We start from the raw sequence: 15,228 nt of genomic DNA on the forward strand, positions 1-15,228 counted from the left end.
CCTCTCCTGTCCTGTGAGGCAGTGACAGTGAGGCCATGACAGAAGTCCAACCAGACTCAGCATCCAGGAGGCCTGGGATCGCAGTTTACATGAGTGCCCTGGGCCCCCATCCCTCAGGACTCAAGCCCAGAGACACCATGGCTGTGTTCCCACAGGCAGGGCCGTCTCTGTCTCAGTTTACAGTTCGCTGTGGGTTAAAGACAAAGGAGAAGAGGGTGAAAGAAGATGAGATGGTGGATGGCATCTTCAACAGACATGAGTGTGAGCAAACTCCGGGAGACAGTGGAGGACAGGGGAGCCCAGCTGCTGTAGCCCATGAGGTTTTTTGAACAACAAAAGACAAAAGTGTTATTCTTACTCCCAGGCTTACAGCAGTGAATTCACAGTGGCCGAGGTAGAAGCAGCCCGTGTCCCCCTGACAGATGAAGAGATAAACAAGACATGGTCCATCCATACGATGGAATATTACATGGACTTAAAAAGGAAGGCAATCCTGGTACATGATCCAGCACGGATGCACAGTGAGGACATCGTGTTTAGCAAAATGAGCCATCATGAAAGGACAAATACTGTAGGATGGGTTCCCAAGAGGGCCTCGAGGGGTCAGCATCATAGAGACAGAACACAGATGGTGGATGCCAGGGTCTGGCAAGGAGGGGACAGTTCTCATTTGGGAGAAAGTCATGGCTGAGATGGGGGTGATGCTTGCTCAACACGGTGAACGCACATCAGCACTCATAAACAGCCACAAGTCCATGGCTGTCCTGCATCCCGTGTCCTAAGGAGGGCACCCCACCGTGGGGGAACTTTCTGGGCTTGGTTCCCATCTCAGAACAGCATAGCCTGGAATTCCACCTGAGGTTTCTTGTGAAAAACCCCAGCCAAGCAAACAGAAAGGCCTTCACGGTAAATTCATATTCTTGCTGCATTTCTGTAAACAATCAGGCCAAACCCACAGAGGCCAGACTCACTTTATAACCGAGAATCTTTCTGATTCTTCCCGATCAAAAGCGGGGGTGGGGGGCTGTCGGGGGAAATCTTTGCTCACATGGAAAATTAGGATTTGTCTGATACTGGAATCCGCGCAGAGGACAGCACCGCCAAGAGGCTCTGATACAGATGCGCAGACAGGGTCTGTCTGGGGCGGAGCAAGGAAGGCCCACCTCAGTGGTGTTTGCGCATTCGTGTCAGCACCCACGTGGATCAGTGTGTCTGTCTGTTCGTGATGTTTTCTTTGAACTGTTTGTAACACTTTGCGGGTTTCCTCGAATGAATGACATAAATCTTTAACATGTGTTTATTCTTTTTATAAATAGAGTGTTAAATGACATAATGGTCTTCTTTTAAATAGTTTAATAGTCAAAATTTAAATAAGGCTTTGATGTGATTTTCCATATTCTCATAGTTTCTTTTTTCTACATATACATCTTGCAGAGTCTATTATTAATCTGTAAGACAATTGGCCCCTCTACTGTAAACAGGGAGGGAGAAAGACAAGGAGGACAAGGGGTTTCACTGGTTCAGGGTGTGTCCTGCCCAGGAAGGGTGCCCACACACCCTCACGAGGCACTAGGGGAGCAGGTCCATCAGCAGTGCCCAGGGATTCACCGGAGGGGCACCAGGGACAGGTCCTCTGGGGACATTTGGTCATGTCAGGAGGCAGGGCTGGCTGTTGGGACTAGGGGCCTGTCTGGTGGGTGGGGGCCAGGGATGCTGCTGAAGACCCTAAAGTGCATAGGATGGCCCCCTCCAGAGCATTATCTGGCCCCCAGTGCTGAAACACAAAGCCAAGGAGGTTCTGGGGGGAGACTCCAGTTGACCGCCCGCCCTGCACCAACATGACCCCAGGGAGGGATTCCCGCATGGGGCACATATGAATCCACACAGAATAGACTGTGTCTGTCATGAAGCTGCTGCTACTAAAGATACTAATCCACCCACATTGAAGTTTCACCAACTGGAAGAAGGGTGCAACCCCCATGGGCAGGGGAAGCAGGCCATACCCCCCTGGGCTGAGGCTCCCTCCCTTTAGGGCCAGGAGCAAAGGGGCCCTAAGCAGGGCCCAGTTCCCTGCTGATGGCCCAAGGTCCTCAGGGATGTAGGTCAGGGCGGCTAGAGGTCCTCATGGGCGGGGCTCAGGTCCACCCGCTGGGCCTTCCCAAACACAAGGAAGGTGCACAGCCCCAAGCTGCTGATGGCGGCCACTAGGTTGAACACAGATGTCCAGGAGCCCGTGGTCTCGATGAGGTAGCCGCCCAGGCACACGCCCACTACACCTGTACCGCAAGAGGGGACGGGCCGGTTGGGGGACAGACAGGCCGGCTTGAGGACAGGCTATCCAGCCCTTGCGAGGATAGTGTGGAGAGAAGCTAGGGGCCCTGAGTGCATCAGCCCTGTCAATGCAATCCAGTCCTCAGACTCTGAGGACCCGCACATGTCCAGGAGTTCCATGTCATTGTGAGTGTGAACACCACGGAAGGCAGTTCTATTCTCGCCCTGCGGCTAGCTCCAGGGTCTGAGCTCCCCACAACTGCTCTAACACTTTGGGACCCTCCAAGGGGTACCACGCCCCATCCTGAGGGCTGAGGCAGAGGGTGGGAGGACACAGAAGGGGGCAGCTTGATACCCGCAGGCAGAGGATCCCAGCCCACCTCTCACCTGCCAAGGCCCCGGCTGTGTTGGCCACGCCTGGAATAGGACAGGGAGAATGAGGATTGGTCAGTGGAAGCCCACTGGAACCCTCCTACAGCCCACCTGCCCAGGGATAGGTCCTAGGGGCCCTGAGCAGGAAGGGGCAGCTACTTCCTATTCAAAGAGGGCCTGTGGTCCTTACCAAACAGAAAGCCGGCACAGGAAGGGGCCAGATCCTGGATATTAACAGAAATGCCACTGCGGGAAAGAGAAGAGAACGAGGGCAAGTGACCACAGGATGGCTGCCAGCCACCACGCCAGCCATAGCTCTTCTGATCACCTGGATCCCAGAGGCCAGCCAGGCCTGCCCACCACACCAGGAGGTCAGCCCCAGCTCAGCAGTGGTGATGGCACACGACCCACTCCCAGGATGAAATAAGATGGGAGGCAAGCTTGCTTAAGTGCACACACACTTTGCTGCCCAATAATTTGGAAAACGACATCAAGTTCCAACTCAGAACAATTCAGAGCTGTTTTCCTGATTAAACGCTGAGCTGCAGTGCAGGTTGGGGGCCTGGAGAGCAGGTTGTGGGACATGAGGCTGGATCCCCACCTTTGGCTCAGAGGATGCTGCTCAGAGATCAGCATCTCCTCTGTTGGCCCCTGCCCAAACACCGCTTCGTTTTCCCAAAAAGCCCAGGTCCTCACCGGCTCCATTCCTCTTCGCCTTGTGGCTCACTTGTCACCTGTCACTGCCCACCCTCCATGTCACTGCACCATGAACCACAGGGCTCCTCCCTTGCACCCAGGACCCAGGAGCCCAGAGGCGGCATGGGGGGCTCTGGCGAATGAGGCACCTGGCCCTCACCTGTGGTTGAAGGTCTGGAGGCCAATGGAGGCTGACGCAAACACCACAGAGTTACAAAAGCTCGACGTGTGGCCCAGACACAGGGCAAAAACACTGGACAGGCCAAGGCCCATCACCTGCAGGAGAGACAAGTAGGGACGCGGCGGGAGCCTTGGGCCTTCCTGGGCTGCCCTGAATGAGGGTGGGTGGGGCTTCCTCTCAGGTTGGGCCTGCCCGGAGGACACGGAACAAGGCTACACTAACCAGCTGGCCATGCTAGCTGCAACCAGACAAGCCCTAGTCGATGAGCGCAGACCCAGGCCCAGAAATGGGCACCGGGGCTCAAGGAAGGGCCTCAGTCGGCCAGACCAGTCCCCATAGCTGACCCAGGGAGTCCTCCAGCCGCTGTACCACACTAGCCACCTTCTAGGTCAGGGGCCCCGGGAGCACAGGGTGAGAGTGGGAGAGAGTCGGGAGAGAGCGGTCTCAGGACCTTCCTACCTGCATGAACTTCCGAACGGTGATGGTCCTGTAACCTGGACAGGGGGAGACCAGAGCGTCCTGCTGGCCATCTGTGCTGCCCCACCCCTGACGGTATCCGGAAGGGTCCCACCCGGCAGGGCTGCGGGGAGAGGAGGGCCGGGCCGGGCTCGCAGGGGACCACCTGCGTCATCTGAGCCATGTGCACACGTGTATGAATGTGTGTGTGCACTTAGATGCCGGGCAAAGCAAGTCCCTCAGTGATTACAAAATGTTTTCTTTGTGTTTCTGCAAATTTTCTACTTTTCCCTCAGTGAGGGCGTGGTTCCTTTGGTAACGAGGACAAGACTGAAATTTAAGGCCATGTAGGGCAGGGTCGTGGGGAGTGTGCCTGCGAGACAGTCATCCTCGGGGCATGGGTGTGCAGGTCTGTGCTCTGATCCCACCAGGGGGACTGCGTTTAGCACCTAGGTGGGAGAATCGACTGCTCCACAGCGACTATGTCCCCTTCATGGGGAACAGACTAGGGAGGTGGCAGGCTGGAGGCAGCCATTGGCTGTGAGGCCGGGATCCGGGCCCCAGGGCCCCCAGGGCTGGCTCTCTGGACTGGGGACCCACATCATGGCCAGTCCTCAGGGGTGTGGCCTCCTCCTTGCTACAGTGGCACCGAGGAGGGATGCCCCCTTCCCCTCCCCCAGGGCTCACCCTGATTGATGAGATGGTCGGAGAGAAGCCCGCTGAGCAGACTGGCGGGAATGGCCACCAGCCAGGGCACCACGTTGAAGACCCAGCCCTGGAGGGAGGGAGTGGAGGGACCTAAGAGGCGTCCAGAATGGGCACCTGGCCCTCTGGAGAGGACAAAGGGGTGGGGTGGCCGCTGCCCATGACCACTGAGCAGTAAGTCTCTCCTCTGCCCACAGGCTAGGCCTCCCAGCCTGGCCTCCCAGACCCTAATCCGTCCCTGACATGGACCAAGCACTACTGGTGCTGTCTCCCCTGTGAGCAGGAGCTCCCTCGTGGCTCCCCACAGGGTGGGGGCAGAGCTGGGGATTGCGTCCTGCCCAGAGTGTGTGACCTGAAGTTCCTGCTCACCAGGAGGTCTGGTGGTTGGGCGGCTGGGGTGAAGCCAGCCAGGCTGCAGGACACGGGTGCCCACATCAGGAACCCTGTATGCCCCCCAACCCCAGGAAGGACTGTCCACAGTTGGGTGGGCAGACAGGGCAGCAGCTGGGCCTCTCCGGCTGCACCCCGGCTCTGGCGCTGAGCCACACAGTGTCAGAACTGCCAGAGCCTGGATGGAAGGAACCCAGCTCTCTGCACATGCCTTGCAGTGCCCCCAACCCTGCCAGCTGCCTGGTGGCCAACTCACCTTGGAGCTGGGGAAGGTCTCCTTGAAGAAGGTTGGCAGCCAGGAGAGGAGGATGAAGAAGGAGCAGGCCGCTGAGAGCTGGGAGACGATGGCTGCCCTGGGGGGCGGGCACCAAGCTCAGCATCCACACCTGGAGCCGGTCCCCACACCAGGGTGGCCAGGGGCTGAGAGCAGGGAGCCCAGAGTGGAGCTGCCTCCATGCCGGCCACTCCCCTGCGGCGGTGGATCCAGGCCCCCAAACCCTGTCCCCACAACAGCCCGCTCACCAGACAGAAGGCTTTCGGAAGAGCTGTCTCCAGGGCACCTTGGTGTGTCTGGACACGGGCAGGCCTTGTGCCAGGATGCCCAGGGCCAGGATGAGATCTGAAGGGGGAGGCAGGTCCACGTGAAAGCCATCCAGGTGGGAGGATGGACCTGCTCCCAGAGACCAGATGCTGGGGGCAGCTTGTGGGCCCCTGACTGTGTGTGGGGGCTGTACACCCTCTCTGCCAGTGCCTGGGGTCGGCAGCATTGCCCTCAGGGGTGGACATTAGTGCTAACCATCTGTCCCCCGAACCCTCAAACCTCCCAGCCCCACTCCTGTCACTGGAGGCCACCACTTTCCCTGCAAACTGCCTGTGCTGGCTGAGTAGCCCCTGCATGGCTGCATTCATCCAACATTCCCAGACTTGACCATAGCCCAGATGAGACTCAGGGAGCAGGCGTCCTCTCTAACTGCGGGATCCTTCTTCTCCGGAGGGCAGAGCTGCAGCCCTGGGTCCTCAGGCCCACCTGCTCTCGGGGTTCAGTGGCACCTCCCTGGAGGGGATGAGGCACCAGGAGGGCACCAGGCCTCCCAACCTCCCTGGGGAGCAGCACATACCTCTCTCACTTAGGAGACACCTGTACACGTAACCCACCCACAGCAGGGTGAGCCCGCCCGAAAAGTAGAAGACGCTTGGCCAGCCATACCAGTCCAGGAGCAGGGAGCCCACAGCCCCGGTCACCAGCGTCCTGCAAAGACAGTGGTTGTGGCCAGAATCCTCGCTTCACTGGGCCAGAGCTGCCTCTTGGACCCCACCCTGTGTGAGCTGAGTCCCTGGAAAACAGGGCACCCTGTCATCTGTGGAGCAGCTGCCCAAGAGGGCAGGCTCCGTGTGGGATGCTAGGGGTGCGAGCTGGAGGGCATTCTGATACCACAGGCCGGTGTGGACTCAGGCACAGCCACGCAGCCATGACATGGCACAGATCCTAGGCTTTGCTCTAGGATCTCCCTACTAGGCCTTCAGTTGGCCCACATTTGCATGTTAATCTTTTTAAAATAAAAAAAAGGCAACGAGAAGACAGTGGTGACAAGAATTCGCTGACATAAAACCTCCACGCTGTTTTTCAGCTCCTCGTTATCAGAGAGGATGAAATTTCAAAAAGACTTCTAAACGCAGAAACAACCTCCAAACCCAACCGCCTCCCTGTGTCCTGTTGATCCTGTGTCCTGGGGGCCTCCCCACCACAGGCTGGCCTGTCTGTCCAGGAGCTTCTCCCCACTGACCCCATCTGCCGAGGCTCAACCAGGAGATGCTTAAAGAAGAAAAAAGAAGGAAAAAGCTTCCCATCTAGGCCTGTGGACGCTGTCTTCTGCTTTGAGCCTCCATTTTCCCATCTGAGGGGAGGGGGGTGTGCATGGTCTCTCCCTGTGTCTCCCTTCTACCTGTTCCCACCCAACAGGTCCAGATCACCAAGTGAGATGGGATTTCAGATGCACTATGAACCTTTTTTGGTGTGATTTGTCTCATATTGCTTCTCTGAAATTCACGCTTCACTGGGCACCCAGGGTTTCCATCTGGGTAGCTCTCAGCACCCCGACAGGAACCCCTGGCCCCTCTGCATTTTTGCCTGGAACTCAGCAGCAGTGAAGTGAGGCTCTGAACCCAGGGGTTGTTAAGCCCCATTAGGACACCAAGACACCCCACGGAGGGTCTGGTGCTCTGGGGGACATGCAGTGGGGAGGGACACAGGATCAGATCTGTCATGACTGGACCATGATGGGTGCACTCTAAAGCAAATGCAGGCCACCTCCCCCATGGGGACGGCCCCCATCCAGTTCTGTCAGTGCAGAAGGAAGGGAATGTAAGCGGGCAAGAGCCCCAAAGCCCATCTGCCCCAGGGGGACAGAGCAGACACAGTGGTGGGGGGGTTGGGCAGCAAGTGCCTCCAGGAGCAGACTCTCCATGTGTCACCATCACTGAACATGCATTGCCCTGTGGCATTCGCACGAGTGGCCTGTCCCCACCAGCCCCAGGCTGGGACTTACCCGAACTGGGAGCCGGCCCCCACGGTGCTGTAGGTGAAGGCTCGCTCACTCTCCCGCACCTTCTGGGACAGCAGGCTGGTCAGCGCAGGGAAGTAAACCCCTGGAGCAGGTGGAGAAGGAAGGGGCCTTGTGGAGCTGTGTCCCAAGCCAGGTGGCCCACGAGGCCCACCAGGGCAGCAGGTCGAACCATGAGAGATGGGCTGGAAGCACCAGGGGCCCTGGGTGATTGTCCAAGCCCAGGTCTCCTTCCTCCTTGCATCACCCCCGGGACAGTGGATCTGGGCTTTTCCTGACACTTGGCCAAGGAGACACTCAGCTGGGGCGGTTGGGTGCCGGGGGCCAGCGTGAGGAATCCTGCCCGTGACAAGGTCATGCAGAAGGAAGCCTGACAAAACGCAAGGACGTGATCAGGCTTCAGGGGTTCCCCCTGGAATTTCCTGAGCATCCACCCCCCAAGACCAGAGTCTGTGTGTGTTATGCTTTCCACCTACTCTTCTGTCATTAACAGGGGGCTGTCCCCCCATCACCTTTTTCTGGAAAAAATTAGGGCTTTTAGATAATAAATCTCCTGGGCATAATACGAGTGTTTCAATCCAAAAACCCCTCTGATGGCTTTCTAGCCTGCCTGCAGGACTCATACAGCTGTGCATGTGATTGTTTGAGGCCTCCTGACCGCAGGAGGCACAGGAAGCTTAAAACATCCTAGGAATGTAGGGGCTTCCGAGGAGCCAAAATCATTAGAATAGGACTGATTAAAGGTTTCATTTGTTGAGCCAATACTTGCTGCCAAATTTTCATATCTTTTATTTATAGAGATAGTTGATATATAGAAAAACAGGTAGTAGACCTGGTATTAGCAACATTAGATCTTTGAGTTAAGTACTTTCTTTGTTATAACCCACTGCACCTTTGTTCTACAGGAATGTAACTTTATTTAGTACTTTGAGGGTGATGCAGAGTAAAGAAAAAACACTTCTAGGGAAAAGGAATTTTCTGGTTGATAGACAATTATCCAGGAAGAGAGCCATAAAAATGTTAACAGGCCTCTTGGCCAGAAAATAATGTAAACCACCTGAGACCTTTTGTATACAGGAGGGTATGCAAAAAGAAAGCCTTGCTTGTCTCAATGAGGGTCAGGACTGCTGCCCCTGCATAACTCTGCATATTCCATTATTTCTTTATGTACAACTTGGGGTATATAAGCTGATTTCGAAAGTGGAGTCTTCGGAGTCTTGCACCGATGCTGGGCTTGCCCATGTCGTTCTTTTCTTCCCTTTTTTGGCTGAATTCCCATCTGGAGCGGGGAGGCTCGCCACGTCTACTTACTTTCCCTGGCTGCTAAGATCCACGCGAAAGGGAGCCTAAGGCGGGGCACCCTTCGATATTCAAGTGGGCGCCGGTGGCCTAACGTAGATGTAGATGGTGCAAACCTCTTGTCTCGAGGTTTTATTGGTTTCCCCCGTGAACCAAGTTATTCAGCCTCTTTTTCTCCACCTAAATTTCCTACTATACTATTTCTTCCTAATCTAATCTTATATTTCTATATTAATAAATAAATAAGTTTCTCCTCGTCAACGCCGTCCCCACTTCGAATTCCCTGGATCCACCGGGGCTGGACCCCTGCAGTTGGGGGTGGTGTGGAGGGGATCTACGCCGGCTCTCAAGGGCTCCAGAGTCCTGGCACCGACACAGGGGATCATGCACACACATGACAAGTGCACACACTAACACACACGGTGCACGAATGTGAGACCTGAACGGCCTTGAGGGACAACAATGCCGGGTCCTGGCTGCGACATTGCCCTGTAGCTATGGGATATGTCACTACAGGGAGGTTGGGGGGGTGGGGGGCAGCTCGGGGCCTCCCTACACCTTGCGTTGCAACTTCCTGTGAAGCTATAATTATTTCAAACTCTAGTTTTGGGAAAAAAAATTGTACTGGGGGGCTGTAACTGTTGCCTGTTACACTGGGTTTTTCTACAAAAGCACCTAGGAGAAGCTCAGAGGCCAGGCACTAGGACAGGACATGGCCCCCACCTTCCCTTTGGGACCCAGCACTGCCCACACCAAGTGCTGGTCACCCAGGGTGAGAATTGCCCCTGGACCCCTGGTCTTTTCACTGTAACAGGCCACACAGAGAAGTCCTTCTGTCTCCTAGGAAGATGGGAAGAAACAGCTGAGCTGACGGCCACCCAGCCGGGTGCAGTGGGCAGCCCCCAGCCAGGTGTCACACAGCTCAGTCCTGCCTCAGCTGCAGGACAGACAGTACTAGCCATGGTCACGTGGGGTGAGTTGGAAGGAGCGCAGCTTCTGGACTGCCTGGAGCACGAGGACCACCTGTAGGCTGGGCTGATGGGGCTGATCAGGAAGCAGGTAGAGGCCCAGTCCAGGATGTCTGGGATCCTGGCGGTGTGGGCTGGAAACAAGCCTACCCCTGGCCTGGGCTCTGGGAAGCGGGAGATATGGTAAGGAAGGGGGTGTATCCTGTCAGATGTCAGGCTGGGGTAGGGCAGGAGCTCAGAAGGTCATCCTACCCCTGGAGGGAAGGCGTGAGACCCTGCCACCAACCCCCCACCACCCCGCCCCCCAGAGGTCTTTGAGGAGGCCTCTTTCCAGAAGCGTAACGTCCCCAAAGCATGAGACCCAGAGGTCTTGGGAATGTTGCCATCCCTCTGCCCACTGGCCCAGCCAGTGTGGGGTGTGGCCTCCAACTGGGCACATCCCCGTGGTGGAGCTGACAGCACCACGAGGCAGCCTGGTGGCCACCAGATCCCTGGAGCAGACTTTGTGGCAGGAGGACATATGACATTAGAAGGTGCCAGCCAGCCTGTGAAGTGACTCTAGAAAACAGAAAGTGCTCAGGTGCCAAGGCATCAGCGCACAGACAAACACCGGTGCAGGGGTGTGAGACAGAGCTGGCTGCGCGCCAGTGGGAATGGTCCTCCACTGACTGCCTGCCCCACTGGGCGTGGCCTCACCAGCAGCAGCCCTGGGTGCTGATGCACCCGCTGTGATTTGAGGCAGACTTTGAGGCATACCATACACAGGCCCCCACACAAGGACACGTACGCTCACTCAGGAGCACCTGCCTGAACACACGCCCATATGCATAGGTACACATGCACACACACACACATGTGCACACAATCCCTTGCTCTGCTGTGCTTGGGCCCCCTACCTTGGAGCAAGCCGGTGAGGATGCGAGAGAAGGTCATGAAGGCCAGATGGGCGCTGCCAAGGTGTGCGAGCAGGGGAGTGGCCACGGTGATGAAGCCCCAGGCAGAAGCCGAGAGTAGGATGACCTTCTCGCCGCCGATCCTGCAAGGGGGACGAAAGGGTGGCCATGAGGAGCCGTGTGGCCAGGTTGCCAGGATGGGCTGGACTAGGAGATCCTGCTGAGGAGGAGGCAGGGTCCCTGCCTGCCAAGCATCCCAAGACAGCTGAGTGCTGGCCCAGCTCACCCCCACTTGGACCTCAGGTCTCCCAGTCCCCACATTCCCTTCCTAGGAGCCCCCTCCCCCAGCCTTGCCTGGGGGGCAGGGATTACCGGTCCCCCAGGTGGCCGCCCACCACCTGAGTCAGGCAATAGCCCCAGAAGAAGCTGCTGAGCACGACGCCGGCCTCTTTCTTGTTCCAGCCGAAGTCCTGGCTCATGGAGGCGGCGCAGACAGGCATGCTGACGCGGGCGCAGTAGAGCAGGCATGTGCCCAGCAGCAGTGTCCCTGTCCATACCTGGCACTCGGGCCTGGGGAGAGAGAGGCTGATGTGAGGGACAGCTCAGCCACCTCTTGAACGCCCACCTGTCCATGTCTGGCGACTCCTGGGAGGAACAGGCAGATGCTAGAAACGATGCATGAGGTCCCTGAAACAGCGGAGGTGGGAGCACGTGGTGGCCAGTGAGGGCAGGTTAATAAGCTACGGTGGGGGAGATCCAGTGCTCCAGGACACAGGGACTCGGTTTCCACAGACCAAGTGCGACCTGCCAAGGAGGCAACGGGCTGGCAAGAGGACCCCAACTGAGGCAGAGCAGGGGTAGGAGCAGTGCCGTGGCCCCTGCAAGGCCCCCAGGAAAGCTGGGTCTGCTCAGCAGGGGACTCAGGGGAAAGTGGGGTGAGGTGGCCAGCATGCTGTGGAGGCCAGAGGCCCCTTGGAGGAGCCTGGGCAGCAGGGAGGCAGCCTCGAACTCCTAGGAAGGTTGCCAGACAATATCCATACGAGGACTGTCCTCAAAACTCCTGTCAGCACTCCTCAATTATCAGTCACCAAATCAGGAGAAGCCAGAGACAGGAGCCCAGGGGCTCAGCAGCTGCTGCCCCCACAGCTGGAGGCTGTGGGGTCCTGCAATCCCACCAGTGGAGACAGACCTCCACTCGAGGGGACTTGAGGGGCATAAGCCCAGCCTGCTTCACCAGAGGGTCGTGTTTGCCAGTTAGGAGTCTGGGAATTACTGTCCAAAGTGCTGTTAGCTCTGGACGAAGGGAATGGTCTGATGTGATGAGCAACTCTCCCAAGGAGACACTTGGGTGCTACTCTGGGCCCCAGCCTGACTGGGGGAGCCCCCCTTTCCCTGGGCCTCAGTTTCCCCGGGTGCACTGAACCACATATTTCATGCTGCGTCTCTGGTCTCTAGGTGCCCTGAGGAGAGGCAAGGATGGGGCTCCTGGGCAGCATTCTGTGACAATTTACATTTTATATTAGAGCTTCCTATGAGTCCAGTGGGAAAGTTTTCCGTGCTGGAAGGCCCGCCGTTCTACACTCCCAGGAGCCATCCACTCGACTGGCTGGGGGCAGGTGCCCCCTTGGAAACTGCCTAGTGACCCTCAGTGACCAGGGAGAGGCCATCGTGCCCCCACCTTCCTTCCTGGTTGGCTGGAATGACTCAGAAGTGGGGATAGCAGCGCAGTGGCTGATGGGGCAGGTCTGGCGGCTGCCTCTCTCTCTAGAGGTGAAGCGGGGGCAGAACCCCACAGGGCAGGTTGAGCACTCTCCTGGGGCCTAGTGGCCCCAAATGGTAATTTTCTTGACAGAACCAGACTGTGAGTGGGGTGGGGGTAGGACAGGGGAGGGGCATCAGGAAGGCCAAGGAGGCCACAGGAAGCACTGGCTCAGCAACCCCAGAAGAGCTGAAGGACTGTCTCCTCTGGAGCTCTGACCATGGAAATGATGCCTCCAGTCCCCCCTCTTGCCCCCACTTTCCTAGCCTGGCACAGCAGGCCAGCTGGCAGGAGCGGGCAGGGGAGTGGTGAATGCAGGTCCATGAGCCTCAGAGGTTGGCGCAGGACAGCCTACAGGTGAGCCCTGTGAGCCCAGGCACAGGGGAGCAGGGCTTCTGACTTCCACGAACAGCCACAGCCAGAAGGTGCCTTTAAAAAGGAAGCTTTGTTCCTTTCTGTGGCCAAAGCTACGAAGGGTCACCTGCATAGATGGGACCGCGCCCCCGGCACACCTGCCCCTCCTTTGGATGCAATTTGCCAACACTCCAGGAGCCTGGATCTGTTTGCTCTCTGGGTGGGAAGTCCAGTTGGAAACCGGGGAAGGCCGGCTGAGACTGGCCTACTCTGGAAGGCTGGCAGGGCACCGAGAGTTCAGGAAAGGCATCAGCTTCCAGACCACCGGTTGGCCCTAAGCTTAAGGCGCCAGACTGGGGACCCCCATAGAAGCTGGAGGGCCGGGTGCTATGGGCTTCCTCCTAGGGCTCTGGAGGACCCGCAGCCCTGTCCCTGAGGTGGCAGGAAGTGCCGCTGGCCGGGCGAAGGGACATCCTCCACAGGTGCTGGGGACACAGAACCAGCAAGTCTGCTGGGGCAGGCGACCCAGATGTGGCAACTGATCAGAACACCAGACCCAGAATCCTGGTCTCCGGCAGGGCTTGCTGGTAACACGTAAGGTCACAACAGGATCAGCCGTGAAAAGTCCGAAGACCTTCATCCCCTCACTCTGCCCAGTCCTGAGTCTCGTCCATGCCCCCAACTTTTCTAGAAACTTCTGCTTCCTGCCAAAGGCCCCCATGCCTGAGAAGCACCCATGGTTGAGCAAACACGAGGTCACGTGGACCCTTGATTCAGAAAAGGGAACTGTGCTTGCTGCTGGGGACAGAGGGCAAGGGCCAGAGAGAAGTGGGGCTGAGGCTGCCAGCTGCCCTGTCAGGTATGTCCCTGGGGAATGGCCCTGCCTCTGGGTGGTCCACACGGCAGTCAGCAGCCACAAACAGTTGCCACAACCCTTTGTCACAGTTCTCATCACCTTTAACCACACAGGGTGTGAACGACTCCACCCAGGACCCCGCTGCCTGCCTTGAGGTGCTCCTTTCCAAACCAGGCAGGGAGGGAAGGAGGTGGTGAAGGCAAAGCCAGACTGTTAGAAAGCAACAGGATTCTCTAGAAGCTCCAGCCCTCTGCCCAGCCGCCTGCAGAGCTCCTGTCACTTGGGTTGGCTTCTGGGTCAGGGCTCCTGGGTCAGTTCCAGGGAGGAGGCCTCGCCTAGACAACCAGCAGGGTGGGGAGGAAGCAGGTGAGTGGGAAGCAGGTACACCCAGTGGGCAGCCCTCCTGGGCACCTGGCACCTGGTGAGTGATTTGGGCTCTAGAGCTCCCCTGTCCCTGGGCCCTGTCCCCGGGGAGCCCCTGGCTCCTCAGGTCTTCCTGTGACTGGCTTTGGGAGGCTAGGGAAGGGGAAGGCACAAGGCAGGCCCACGGGGATGCAGAAGTGGAGATGAACCGGCGCTGGAAGCAGGGCCAGTTCAGGGGAGGCGGGGGGATGTCAGGGGAGGCCGGGCCTGACGTTCACTACCTTGGGGACCTCAGCCCCCCTAGGACTGGAGGGGGTCCTCTTGCTCCTGGTCACTGTGTGAGTCATGCTGGGGGGTGGAGCCCCCAGCCCAGGGCCATGACCTGCCCAAGGTCTCCCTGTACAGTGAACCCCCACCCCCAGGGGACCTTGTGTACATCACACAGCTGGCACAGGAAGGCAGGGGTCAGTGTCTGCTGCAGGTTCCAGCGTAGCCCCCTGCCCCCAGCCCACTGACTGCGCTCCTACAGGCGACCCTCGGGTGGGTGGGCACAGGTGGGGGCTGGGGCCTGTCAGTGTGTGTGGTCATGAGCTGGGAGGCCCTGCCCCCAGCCCTCCCATCCCACCAAGACCCGACCTGGACTGCAGATGGGGCACTGGGGAACCGGGCCCTGGTTGGAAGGGAGGCGGCAGAGAGGTACGTGGCCCCTAGGAGGAGCAAAGGTGCCGCCGGCGGGAGCTGTCTCTGCCCAGGACGCCCGCACCCTCCCCTGACCATCTCCCGACGCACGCGGCCCCACCTGGACCACTGGGTGTCCTCCGCCGCGTCCCTGCGGGTCTCGTCCGGGGACGGCTGCATCGGGCGTGGACGGCGCGGGCGCAGCGTGTCCGGGGCCGCTCCCGCCCGGCCCAGCCACCGGGCAGCGCCGCCCAAGTCCACGTGTCAGTCCCAGCGGCGCTTCCGTCCGGCGCGCTCCCAGGACGTGTCGCCCCCGGACGGCCACCGCGGGGGGCGGGCGGGCAGGGCGGGGCCCGCAACTCGGTACCCGCCCCACTCATATCCGTCGGGGAGGCCTGGCCTGGCGCTCCCGCGGGCGGGGCAAAC

At 58.5% G+C, this 15,228-nt stretch overlaps 1 protein-coding gene across 1 annotated transcript; it reads right to left on the reverse strand.

Moving 5' to 3' along the window:
* Positions 1,334-15,153, reverse strand: SLC17A9 (solute carrier family 17 member 9). Its single transcript, XM_018057566.1, has 13 exons — positions 14,924-15,153; positions 11,165-11,362; positions 10,796-10,935; positions 7,618-7,717; positions 6,190-6,320; positions 5,594-5,690; positions 5,328-5,424; positions 4,664-4,751; positions 3,980-4,014; positions 3,500-3,615; positions 2,834-2,889; positions 2,659-2,688; positions 1,334-2,276 (listed from the first exon to the last, which is right to left on the reverse strand). Exons 1-13 carry the CDS (start codon positions 14,980-14,982, stop codon positions 2,113-2,115), a joined length of 1,311 nt encoding a protein of 436 aa, XP_017913055.1. The 5' UTR covers positions 14,983-15,153; the 3' UTR covers positions 1,334-2,112.

This window comes from Capra hircus, chromosome 13 (genome assembly GCF_001704415.2).
Source record: "Capra hircus breed San Clemente chromosome 13, ASM170441v1, whole genome shotgun sequence".
In the NCBI taxonomy this organism is placed as follows: domain Eukaryota; kingdom Metazoa; phylum Chordata; class Mammalia; order Artiodactyla; family Bovidae; genus Capra; species Capra hircus.